Source organism: Balaenoptera musculus, chromosome 19 (genome assembly GCF_009873245.2).
Source record: "Balaenoptera musculus isolate JJ_BM4_2016_0621 chromosome 19, mBalMus1.pri.v3, whole genome shotgun sequence".
Taxonomy (NCBI): domain Eukaryota; kingdom Metazoa; phylum Chordata; class Mammalia; order Artiodactyla; family Balaenopteridae; genus Balaenoptera; species Balaenoptera musculus.
In genome coordinates this window covers 6,463,586-6,476,976 of record NC_045803.1, presented here as the reverse complement: position 1 = coordinate 6,476,976, position 13,391 = coordinate 6,463,586, and the positions used below count along the sequence as shown (strand labels likewise).

Genomic DNA, 13,391 nt, shown 5'->3' with positions numbered 1-13,391 from the left:
CTCTAAGATCACACTGGCCTCCTTGCAGATCCTGGAATAGGCTAAACTCAGGGACTTTGCCCTGGTGGCTCCCTCTTTCAGGGATAACCCCCCACCCCACCCCATTCTTTGCAAAAATGGCTCTTTCTCACCTTTTAGGATCTTCAGCCAAAACGCCACCTCCTTCAAGAAGCCCTCTCTGACCACCGTACTCAAAATAGCCATCCCCCCTAATTCTTTAACACAAAGCCCTGTTTATAGCCTTCATGGATCACATTTATTACATAAATCATCACAATTTGCCGTTATTTAGTTTGTGTATTTGTTTATTTTCTGTGAATCCGCTGAGGGCCAAGTTTATTGCTGCTTGGCTGTCTAATAAACAGTTTGAAACTAAAACTCCTTACCTTTCCCTGCAAAACTGTTCCCTCAGGTTCCCCCCGCCCCATTTTAGTCAATGGCAGCTCCATCCTTCTCGTTGTTCAGGCCAAAGCCTTGGAGTCATCCTTGACCCTCCTTTTTCTCACACTCTCCAACTGATACCAGCAGACACTGTAACAATCCCTTCAAACAGATCCAGAATCTGACCTCTTAACTCCTCCGAGGATGTCACCCTGATCCAAGCACCGTCACCTCCCACTGGGCTATTGCAGTCACTCCACACCAACCTTTGCACCCTCTTCATTAATCTGATACATTAGGCAGGCTCCTGCCTCAGGGCCTTTGCACTGTCTGTACTTTCCACTTATGGTACTGCTCCCCAGCCAGATATGCACGAGGCTTCCTGTCTCCATCCTTTCAGTCTTTCTTTAAACTTTACCATCTCAATTAGGTCTTCTTCCCAGACCATCCTATTTATTTATTTATTTATTTGGCTGCACCGTGCGGCATGCGGGATCCAAGTTCCCTGACCAGGGATCGAACCCGTGTCCCTTGCAGTGGAAGCGTGGAGTCCTAACCACTGGACTGCCAGGGAAGTCCCTGAATCATCCTATTTAAAATAACAATGCCATCCACTTCCCAAACCCAATACCCTTCATCTCTGCTTAGTTTTTTTGCCATGACATATCACCACCTGACAGTCCTTTTCTTTATTCATCCTTTTTAAATGTGTGCTTCCGCAAAGACTGTATGCTCTACAAAGGCAGAAGTTTTTGTCTGTTTAATTCACTGTCTATTACCTGTGTCTGCAACAGTGCTTGGCTTATGATAGGAACCAATGTTGACTGAATAAATAAACAAAATGGTATTTACCAATACTCAGGAGAGTATTTGCACATGATCAGCACTGAATAAATGTCTGCTGAGAAAAACATTTTAGGCACTATGAATTTGAGAGGTTGTTATTAATAGCCTAAGGAAATATTATATAGGGAGCCATGCAAATAATAATAGTGGTAAGTGCTCAACATTTATACTCATAACAGTGCTATGAGGAAAATTATGAGCCCCATTTTACAGATGAGAAAACAGAGGTTGTGTTTTATGACTTATTCAAAGCAGGGATTCCCATGGCTGGGCATTTAACCACTGCATCTGGGAGTCATAGACAAAGATGTAGCAGCACAGGGTACAGGACAAGGATTGTGGATAAGATAAAAGAACAGAATATTTGGTGAACAATACGGCATGGAGGTCCCTTGGGTTACTCGACCCCAGCACCCTAGAATTTAGAGTGCTGTTGATGTTTAGTGGGCATGGGGATTCAGACACAGGGAATATTGGCAGAATGTAGAAGGTAGGTAGGAATGGGACAATTTGGGAGACCCAGAAATGTCTCCAGGAATTTCCTCAGGTTCATTTGAAAGAATGAACCATTGTGAGGTTCCATTGTTAGCTGTGACGAATCAGAGGTGCATATAATATTGTCAGAGCAGAAGATCCTGCACACAAGAGACTATTTTCAGGAAGAAATGTCTTGGGAGTCTAGGACCCACTTGAGCACAAAACATAGAAGGATCTAGAATATAGGCAGCAAATTGGGGTATAAGATGTTGTCAAGGAAGTTTTGTTCATGGGACACAGAATATTGTTGAGATGGGTTGATGGAGGTATTTAAGTGTTCCACAGATAGAACATTCAGATGGTGATCTAGACGTTAAACAGTTGGGAGATCTGGGACGTTGTCTGGGCTGGGACGTTCAGGGGGCTGGGATGTTTCAGGGGTGCAACGTCTGGGAGACCATGATGCTGAAAGTAACCGAATGCTTTTGAAACATGTGATGTCCGCTGGGATTGGGTATTTTGAAAACATGGGTCACTGGTTCAAGCGGAACACTTTGGGAGGGACAGAGAAGGGCTAGGCAAACCGAGTAAGGAGGCAGGGAAGCCAACCCGCCTTTTACTGTGGGCCCTTCGTCCATTTCTACTCCCGAGTTGTCCGTTTTCGGATTGTTTCTTGGATCCATGTAACACACTGAGAGACTCGGGTGTAGACACCAGGCCGGTTGGGCTGTCCACGTGGGAAGTCTCCCCAGGAGATGATGCCATGGAGTGTTCCATTACAGATCACGGGACCCCTGGAGTCGCCCTGAGTGGGAGAAAGAGAGAGGGAGGGGGCCCTGAACAAAAGGAGAGACACACACGGAGGCAGAGGTAAAGAGAGATAGGAATATGGAGAAAGGGTGAGACAGAGCAACAGAAACAGAGATAAGGAGACAAACACAGAGAGACAGGAAAAGAGAGAAATTGACAGAGATAGACGCTGAGACACATAGAGAGAGACAGACAGACACCTCTGTGTCTCTCCCTGTTTTTCTGTTCCTCAGTCTCATTAAATTGATGGTGGCTTACCTCATAAACCTGTTCTTGGTTCTCTGGCCCCAAATCCCAGCTTGTACCCCTCCCTACCTCCCAACCCTGCCTCAGCTTTATGGTTCCTTGGTGTCGTCTTACTATTGGGTTAATCCAGCCACATTCCTGGTAGGGTAGACAACATACCTGCACTGCCACTTCTCCCTCTGGGCCCAGGGCAGAAATTACTAATTGATGAGGCTCATATCATTAGTTCATTATCATACCCTTTCCCACGAAACCAAAACCCAGTCTAAGAAGCCCCCCTCAATTGGACATACGTTGGGTTTTTTTGCCCGTGTAGTATCCATTTCCCCTTATTTTGATGACAGCCTCTAGATTTTTTTCATTTGGGGAACACCCTCTCAACCACTCTCAATCCATGCAACTTGTCCCTGCCCCTACCCACCCCCACGGCTAGTCACGTGACTCAGACTTGGTCCATCAGAGAATCCCACAGCTCTGGCCAGAGTGGTGGTTCAGGACACAATACAGCTGACCCTTGAACGGCACAAAGGTTAGGGGCACTGACCCTCTGTACAGTGAAACTCCCCCTATAACTTATAACTGGCCCTCTATATACGCTGTTCCTCAGTATCTGAGGTTCTGCGTCCGCAGATTCAATCAGCCTTGAATTGTGTATTTACTGTAGTATTTACTACTGAAAAAAACTCTGTGTTATAAGTGGACCCATGCAGTTCCAACCTGTGTTGTTCAAGGGTCAGTTGTACTTAAGTCAGCCTAGTGAGAATCATGCTCAAAGTGTTTATGTACACAGTTGGAAAAGAGATGTTCTCTCTTTCAAAGATGGTTCCTTAGAGGGTGGGATGTAAGCCCAAAGCTGCTGGGGCCATCTTGCTATGGCATGGGAAAAGTTTAATTGAGAATGAAGCCAAAACTGAAGAGAGAAGAGCTGAGAGTTAGAGAGAGACAGACTCTTAAACATTATGTGTGCACCTGGATCCACCCGTGCCTGAAACAAGACACCCTGGACTTTTCAGTTACAAAAGCCAGGGTTTTGTTTAAGCTGGTTTGTGTTGGGTTTCTGTCACTTGCAACCAAAGGAATCCCAACGTTTATACATCTCAACACAAGGATCTGGGCAGCCACTGTCAGTCAAAGCCCAGGCTTAAGATGAATTCTGTTTGCCAGCCATGGGTGCCCCCTTTTTGTCCTGACCCTCTATGCTAGGAGATATCTCACCTTGCAAAGACTGGTTCGCCCAAGGCTGGAAGCAAATCCTTCTTCCCAAGCATCTGTCCCCACCACGTGGCCTGTGGCAACCCACCACCCCTTGGCCTCACCTCACAGGAGTCATTGCCACCCTCTTTTGTGCTGGCACAAAGCATGTTGGATGTGATCTTCCCCGGGTAGACTTGATGACATTCCTCACCTGAGCATAGTTTGATGTTGGCACATTGGAGGGTTTGGGGGTAACTCACTGAAAAGGAGAGAGAGGAAGGTCTAAGGATGTCTGTTCTGGACAGGCTATGGGGTGGAAGCTGGGTGAGCAGAGAGTTGGTAGAAAATAAAGATGGGAAGAGAAAGATGGGAGAAGAGATTGGATATGTATCTGGGTAAAGGGATGGAAGACAGAAATGTGGAGAGAAATGGGGGGAGAGGTGGAAGAAAAGATGAAAAGTGGAGAGAAAGATGGAGAGGAATGGGACAGGGATAAATAAATATATCTCAGTATGAGATATAAAAGGGGAGGTAGATGAGGAGAGAGGTGAAGCAAGTGATGGGGAAAGACAGAGAGAAGGTGTTGGGAAGAGATAGGAAGGCAAAGGGGTGAGAGAGAATTGGAGATGAGGAAAACACCAGGAGGAGGAGAGATGAAAAGAGATGTGGGAGAGTAGGAAGGAGTGGTAGGAAGAGGAATGGGACATGTTGGGAAGAAAGATATGGTAATGAGACTAGGGGAGAACTAAGGACTGCTCCGGAGATGCAAAGGGCTCTTGTTGCTATAGGGTTCAACTTTATATTCATATATATATATATATATATATATATATATATATATATATATATATATAATTTATATCCAAAAGATATATTTATTTATACTTTATTATATTTAATAAATATAATTGATATAGTAAATTTATTTTCTGAATCATAAATGATAATATTTATATATTTAAATATTATATATATATATATATATATATATATATATATATATATATATATATATATATATATAGGCTGTGCCGCACAGCATGCATTCTTAGTTCCCCGACCAGGAATTGAGCCCTGCAGTGGAAGCGTGGAGTCTTAACCACTGGACCGCCAGGGAAGTCCCACAAATCTATTTAAATAAATACATAAGTATATCGTTTATAGCTTAGGAAATAAATCTAATTTCTATCATTTACGTATTTATATACAGATGTATTATTAGGCACATCCATATAACATGAACATATACTATATAGTATATACTTTTATATATTTATAAATTTATATATATTTTAAAAAGGAAACAATTTTATATATATAACATATTATATGTGATTATAACTTTATATTCATAAATTTATGTATATTTATATAAAGGATATATAACTATATCATATATGATATATAACATATATAACTTTATATTTATACTTATATATGCTATAAAGGATATATAAAATGATACATTATCTATTATATGTAACATTATATAACCTTACTTTTACATATTTATATTTTATATTTACATAAAGGATATATATATAACTTTATATATTATATCTGTGATATCTGACTTATCACATATATAAATAAATCTATTTTTATTTATAAAAACTCCTCTTCCAACCTACCCTCCCCTCTCTGCCCCAGCTTCCCTGGCCACTCTGTGAGACCTCAGGCCACCTGTGTGGGCACAAACCCTGGGGGCTGGTGGTGGTGCCCCAACCAGACACCAGACAGCAGGTGCCAGCAGGGAGGCAGTCGTGGTGGGAGAAGGGCGGGATTTGGATGTGGCTCGTGAGCTGGACCGAGGACTGCAGTTCCAGAAGCAGGATGTTGCGGTCATGGCTCAGGTGGGTGGGGCTGATCTGGTATAGAGGGTGGGGATAGATCGAACTACCTCCCTCACCTGCTCTCCATCTTCCACATGCCCCAGGGCGTCCTTGCCCAGGTATACTCTGTACCCGCTGTGGGTGCACGAAGGGGGTGGTTAGAGGAGCCCAGGAGCCCATCTCCGTTTCCATCCCCAATCTAACCCTCCCCCATCCCTCCTTCCTCATCTCCAAACATGTCTCCTTCCACATCCTCAACTCCACTTCCATCCAAACCCTCTACTTTGACTCCATTCCCATACCCACCTCCCCATCTCCACTCCAAATCTCATTCTCTCCCCCATGCCCATCCCAACCCAGTTCCAACCTCATCCTCAAACTCAGCTCCACCCACCCACCACCCCAGTCTCAGTCTCATCCCTACCCCATGCTCCCCTGGCCCCCACATACTCCTTTAGACAATGTGCTGCAGTGAGGACCCATCTTGGGTGGATCAGGACCCCCCCCCCCCACAGAGCGGCCGCCCTTGCATTAGTAGGGCTACCTTCCAGGCTGAGAGTGGGGGGGCAGGTGTAGCCACTGGGGAGGAGCCCATTGGTCCCACTGGTGCCATTGAGAATCTTGAGGTACTGCTGAGAGATGTCTGGTAAAGAAGAGAAAATGTTAAGAGAATTGGGGTTCACGGGGAAAGGAGGCCTGGTGTTGTGGTTCATGGGCTTGGGGAGAGACTCAGAATTTTGCTCCGGGTGACCAGGAACTGATGATTCATTTGTTGGCCTCTGGGAGGTGCCATTTTCTATGTAGTAGAGAGGAGTCGCCCACTACAGGGATTGATTTCTGGATGTAGAAGTGAGCCTAACCTACCCATCTACACAGGCAGTATCCCTCCATCCCTCCATCCATCCATCCCTCCATCCTTTCAACACACATTTACTGAGTGCCTTCATGACTTTACGTACCATTCATAGGCTAACCACCCCCAGATACAAAGTTTGCAGCACTCTGCATCATCTGACCCTTGCTAGTCTCTTCAACCCCATCTCCCACTTCTCCTCTTCACTCACTCTGTTCCAGACCCATGGACCTGTTCTTCAAACACACCAGATCCCTTGTGCTTGCTGCTTCCTCTTTCTGGACAGTTCTTTCTCTAGACCTGCCCTGTTCAGTATGGTAGCCACTAGCCACATAGGGCTATCTAAATTTAAATTAATTAAAATGAAATTTAAAATTCAGTTCTTCAGTCACACCAGTCACATTTGAAATGTTCAAGGCCCCACATAGCCAGTAGCTACCACATTGGACAGCACAGATATAAGACATTATATACGTGAAATAGTCTACTGGATGGCACTCAGAATCTAAAGACTGCGTATCTGGGTCCCTCTTGACTCTGAGAGCTGAGCTCAAATGTCACCTCTTCAGAAAGGCCTTCCCAGATTCCTGGTCACCTGGTCTAATATTGCCCCTCCTAAACTCCCCGCCCCCTGTCATTCCCTATGACATCTCCCAAGTTGAGTTTCATCATAGCTACAATCACTATTCCTTTCTCTTTATATTTTGTTTACGTTTAATCTCCTCTTCTTGACTGTAAGCTGCACTGACCACAGGCACCTGAACTGCTTTATTCAGTGCTGCATTCCCAGGACCTAGCGATGTCTGGCACACAGCAGCTACTCAAGCAATGAATGTTGTGTGTACCAGGCACTGTGCCTGGCATTAGAGGCACAGCAGGCAACACAGGGACAGAGAAAGTCTAATCCTGAATGTGCCACTTTCTGGCTGGGGACAAGTCTCCAACCTCAGTTTTCTCAGCTGTAAAGAAGGAAAAGTAATCGTTTGTCTCTCTTCGGGTAGTTGTAGGTTCAGTAAGATCCTACATCCAAGACACACACAGGACCTGGCACAGAGCAAGCACTCAGTAAGTGGGGACTGCTATTAATTGCACCCTCAGAAACTGAGTCATCATTCCTTTCTCTTTCAAACCTGATTTTGTCAGGAGAAAGTTTCACGATGGTGCTAATATCCTTTCAACACCTCTCTTGTCTTGCTGAGCTCACCTTTCAAAACCAGGAGGAAGCAGAAGGTTACCTTCAGCTGGCAACCCCAAAATTAAGTTGAACTATCTGCAATTGCTATTTTAGGGGAGGTCAAAAAGGGTCAACTATAGGCAGTTTCAGGTGGTCCAATACAATAAACATTGTTTTTGTTCATTGTGTGGAATTGATTTTTCTCTCTTACCTTTTATGTATAGCAAAGGATGCTGTTTTCCATTTAGAACGGTGATATAAACTTCAAATATATTTTAAGTAAAAAAAAAAAAAAAAAAAAAAAAGTTGCCTCTAAGAAGACCATTCGGTTGAAATTAATAAAGATGGTTTGCCAGACCATAAAGTCCAGGGTGTGGAAGACAGCACAGGCAACATGGATTAGGATCCTGACTCAGGCACTGCTGGGGACTTTGCTTTCTCAGAGTCGTGGGTTTTTCAGCTGTGAAACTGGAGTAATTATAGTGCACCTACCTCATAAGGCTGTTAAGGATTCCACAAGACGATGCATGTGGAGCTCCTAGCCCCGGGGCATGGCACCCAGAAGGGGACATGGGAGTCCTAGGTGTGTCACCAAAGGAGAGAAGCTACCCCACCTTCAGGCCAAGGGTGGTGATGGGTGCCTGAGGACCCCTCCCTCCTTCAGGTCTCAGCTCAAGGGTGAAGCCTTTTGGGGGCCTTTCCAGGCCAGGAGCTGCCATGATATCTCTGGGCTTCTGGCTTGGCTCCTTGAAGCCATCACCTCGTGTCACAGTTCTAACTAATTATTATCTAATTATTTGGGTAATTGTTTGAATAATGTCTGCATCCATCTCCTCTAGGCTCTGGGTGCTGAGAGCAGGAACTCTGTCTCTGCTTTTACAGCACCCGGCACTCTGCCTGGTGCTCAGCTGTTTGTTGAATGAATGAGTGATGCATGAATGGGGTTTCCAGAGAACTTGCCTGCAAGGGCAGGGAAAGGGGGCTTAAATGTGAGGAGAGGAATCTCTGCGGACCAACTCTGGGTGGAATCAGATAGGTTTGGGGTCTCCTCAAGGATTAAAGAACAATCTAGAAGGTTCTGGAAGGGCCTGAGAAAGGAGACAGAATACTACCAATAAAGTAGTAATAACAACTAACTTTCCAGTCCCTTCTGTCTGCCAGGCGGTGAGCACATTACATGCATTACATTTCAATATTCACAACCACCCTTTGTGGTCAGGACTTAAGGTTCCCATTTTTACAGATGAAAGAAAGAAGCTAAGTTACTTGCTCAACGTGGCAGCGTCAGGATTTGAACCCATGTCTGTCTCTTGTAACTTTGGGGAGGCCTTGAACGTGGGAGGGTCTTGGGGGTGGGCTTTCCAATGCAGAGTAGGACAATCAGCAAACGGGCTGGTTCGGAAGATCCCGAAGAAGACTTAAAACTAGGGCGAGCCCATCTGAGCTGGGAGAGGGTCTGCGGTCGGTGGGGAGAGTGGACTGACCCCAACTGGGACACCAGGTCACGCAGGGACAAGCAGGAAGCTCTCCTGTGTCCCGGTGGGACCCGGCCCCGAGCGGGCGGGGGGCGGAGCTCGCGGTTCCCACGCCCCTCCCCCTTCCCCTCCCCTCCCCCCACCCGGCCTCCACCCCCGCGCATTCTTACCTTCTGACAAGGCCACCGTCAGGAAAGCGATTGCGGCGGCCAGGGGCCACGTGGTGACTTTGGGGTGGGGGGCAGGGCGGGCGGAGCCTGAGAAATTGAAGAGGGTGCTAAGCGCTGGCCAGAACCCCCATCTCTGGACACTCCCTACCCACCCTGCTCTGCGTTTCCCAATCTTGAACGTCCTCTCCTTTACTCTGAAAACCTTGACCCTGGAATCTGCAAGCCCCTCCCTAAGTGCCATTCTTGGTGGGGGGGGGGTGGGGGGAGAGTCCCAGGAACGTGGTGGGAGCGGCAGCTTGCACACCTCCCTCACCTGGGGCTCTGGCTTGCAGCCCTTCACACTAGGTGGCCAGTCCCTCCACCCCTGCCCTCCAGCGAGCTGGGTCCTTGGTGAACGCTCCCGCCCCTCTCTACCCTCTCCTGTCCTTTCTCCCCTCTCAGGGAGAGCTTCCACTGCCAGCTGCCTCAAACTTCAGCCTCGACCCATGACTTTTAACCCCTGAACTCCCTGCCCCCAGCGCCTTCAGCATTTCCCTGTTGCTGGCCGTCCCCTCTCCACCCCCAATGGCTCAGCTGGCTGTCGCCATGCACACCCCCCAACCCCGCGCCTGGGCTTGGCCCTTCGTGTGGGGCGGAGCTACCAGGACAAGCTAGGACCCAGATCTGGTTCCACCCAAGCCCAAGTTGAACCCACTGTGAACTTTCAGGCAGCAAGACCCACGTGGAGGGAAGGGAAAAGCCCAATTCCTTCTCCAGGCCCACCCAAAATCCCTAAGGCCCTCCCTAACATCAACCCATTTTTTATGCCACTTTCTCATCCCCCCTCCAACCCTATACACATTCTTAATATACGTCAGCTCCTGGTTGGCCATTTTCTACTCTATTCCCACATCCCAACTAATTTTAACGATTCCCCTTACCGTCAGCCTATCCCTCATACCCATTCCCATCAACAGCCTTATCTCAAGTTTATCTCTCTACATCAAACTCAACACATCTCAGCCTCATCTCCAGCCCTATTTCTTCTGGAAAACACAGGGATGCCCAAATTTATTCTACCCTTCCCTCCTCCCCCAATCAGACACAAGAAAGGAATCTTCAGATAGGTGGATAGAAAGTCAACTTAGACTTGGATGTGGGCAGGGGTTGGGCCTGGGAAAGCAATATTTTGGATAAATGGCCTTTTAAGGGCAGGGTCAGATGGGTGAGGCAGTCCATGGGGACCTAGGTGGGGAGGGAGAGGCAGGAATCAGGAAGCTCTGGGGACGGGATGATGGGGAAGAGGAAGGAGGAAGGGTGTTTTAGGAGTGAGTAGGCGTCTCCTGGAACTGTGGGTGGGGACATGAGCTAATCCTAGGGGGTGGAGGGGGTAGGATTAGGGATTAAAGAGGACAGAGGTGGAGTCAGAATTTGAAAGAAAGCCAGAGACGGGGACCAGATGATATTTGGAAAGAGAGACAGCAGTGGTGTCATGATAAGGATAAGGGGTTGAGATGGATGGAGTAAGTATTCATCTCAAAACTGGTGTGGTCCATATTGGGGGAGTTAAAGTTTGGATATAAGGGTCAAATCTAGTGTGAAAAGATAATTTTTTTTAAAGTATCTAACCGTGACTCTCCTGCATCTATAAAATGACCATATGTCAAAGATGTTATTTGGATTTGTTAATAAGCGATGGAGCTAGCAAGATGTTACAAAGAACCACACATGTATAGGCAATAAGAAGTGCTAAAATGAATGAACAAATAGATGCAAAACTGGCTTATTCTATATGGAGGGGAGAGAATTGTACTTCCACCTGACAAACCTCATTTGCACGGTTATGGACAAGAATTATTTGCACTGCTATCGACTATTTATCATTTACAGAGTTGTAAAGTAGCTCAAAGACAGTAAAAGAAGCTGAGACCCCATAGAATCAGATAACCCACCTAGTTTTCCATTGATGACATCTGTTGGGTCCATCTTAAAGTCTTTCACAGTTTTTCCCTACACTAGGAAGAAAAGTTTGTGGTAGGGTTTAGGATGGTGGTTGGGGGGCGGGGAGGGGCTCTGATGACTGTGTTGAGAATGCAGGTGAGTTTGGGGAAGAGAATGGACCTGGGCTGAGGATGGGGTTGGAGTTGGTTTTGGGGATAGAATTAAGTTGTAGATGGGAGGGATCTGGGGATAATGTTGTTGACAGAGTCCCAGTTGGGTTGGGGCTGGAGATGAGGCCAAGACTGAGTGTTTGGATGGGGAGGTGTTGAAATACAGTTGAGTTGGTGTTGTGCGTTGACATTGATAATGAGCACTCGGTGTGAGGTCGAGTATCTGTGTCAGGGTAGGGTTTTGGTAGGAGTGGGCTGGGTCATAGCTCTGAGTGCCTCTCAAGGTGACAGAAAGGCTACTGTCCTTCCCCACCTTGGAATTACCCCACTTCCCAAGACTGGACCCAGAGTAGGGACCGAGTTCACTCTTTTTGAGTTGAGTTGGGTTCAGGCTGAGTGGCAGGACGGAGGATGCGGGTTAAGTGAGGTGACAGGTTTGTGTGGGAAGTCGGGATACCTGTGCTCTCTTGTGGCCTAGGTCCACACTTCCAGAAAAAGCCTTTCTCCCTTGGGAAAGGCTGGAACTTGGAGTGGGGTGGCTGGCTTCGGTATTTGCTGAGGGGTGGGTACCAGGTCAGCACTGATATTAGGGCTTATGATTGGCTGACTCTTGTTGAAGTGAGGTCATGGACCCACCAAGAATTGGGGGTATTCTACCCCCTCACTTGATCAATAAGGCAACTGGAGCCCATGGAGTTCAGTGAGCAGCTGAAAGTCACATGCCAATTAGACCAAATCCAGGGGTACTGTCTCATAGATCAGATCAGGGTCTGTCCCCCTCAGAGAGAAGGGCTAGAGCAAGAAAGAGAAAGGACTAGAAAAAGAGACAGTGTTCCTAGTGGTTCAGAGCTGAGTTCAAGTGACATGGCCACTCTGTGCCTCTGTAAAATGGTGCTATCAATAGCACCTGCCTCATAGAGCAGGGTTAAATGAGTTAATATTTGAAGATGCTTAGAGGAGAGTTTGACACTAACCAAAGGCCACAAACATGCTTGTTAAATAAGTAAAGCTGGAGATGGAGGCAGCCTGAGGTTCCCGGGGGCCCCACCCTATAGCTTGGCTTCAAAATGAGGTTCTTTGTCAAGCAGGAACTGGAAGTTCTGGTTGGAAGTGCTGGCTGGGATGAGGAAGTTGGCCCTACACCCATGCCCAGAGCAGAGGCCCTGATGCAAATGTGAAGGGATGGGGAGACTGAGAAAGACCCAAAGGGATAAATACACAGAGACAGAAAAACAAGGTGGATGGGAGAGAGCAGAGGAAATGTAGGGAGAGACAAAGGCAAGACGATGTAAGAGGTAGAAAGAGAGACGCCTGGGGAGAAATCAGACTTGGGCTTTTGGAGAGAAAGATGCACAAGAAATTGAGACACGTGGCTTCTTCTTTAGAGCTGGATCCACGTTATTAAGGATGTTGGTCCCAGTCATCTCACACATCAACGAAATACCACTTTTCACCCATCAGAATAGCAAACACTAGAAAGGTCAGGCTTGCCACCTCCCTGCATCTGTGCCCACATGCTCCGCCTCCTCTCCCATTTCTATAGATGAACAAGCTTCACCTCCATCTAAGAAAGACACCTCCACTTGTGTCAGGTACCCCATCCCCTCTCACCTCCTCAAGGACACTGTTCCAGCCAGCAGTCCTCTACCCCCTTGCCTGCATCATCCATTTTTTTTCTTCTCCATTAACATACAAACATGCTACAATTTCTCCCATGTTCCATGAAAAGAATTTTTTAAAAACCTTCTCTCAACCTTTGTGCTCTCCTTCAGCCCCTGACCCAGTTTTTTGCTCCCTTTGACTGCAATGCTCCAAAATGTTGGCTACACGTCCTGTGTGGCAT

At 46.8% G+C, this 13,391-nt stretch overlaps 1 protein-coding gene across 1 annotated transcript; it reads right to left on the bottom strand.

Moving 5' to 3' along the window:
* Positions 1-2,117: 2,117 nt before the first annotated feature.
* Positions 2,118-9,723, bottom strand: KLK13 (kallikrein related peptidase 13). The gene is given in 8 exon segments (XM_036833494.1): positions 2,118-2,509; positions 4,077-4,213; positions 5,654-5,842; positions 5,845-5,921; positions 6,237-6,295; positions 6,298-6,352; positions 6,354-6,429; positions 9,459-9,723. Coding segments are annotated over 8 exon segments (999 nt in total). The 5' UTR covers positions 9,700-9,723; the 3' UTR covers positions 2,118-2,344.
* Between the last annotated feature and the right edge of the window lie 3,668 nt (positions 9,724-13,391).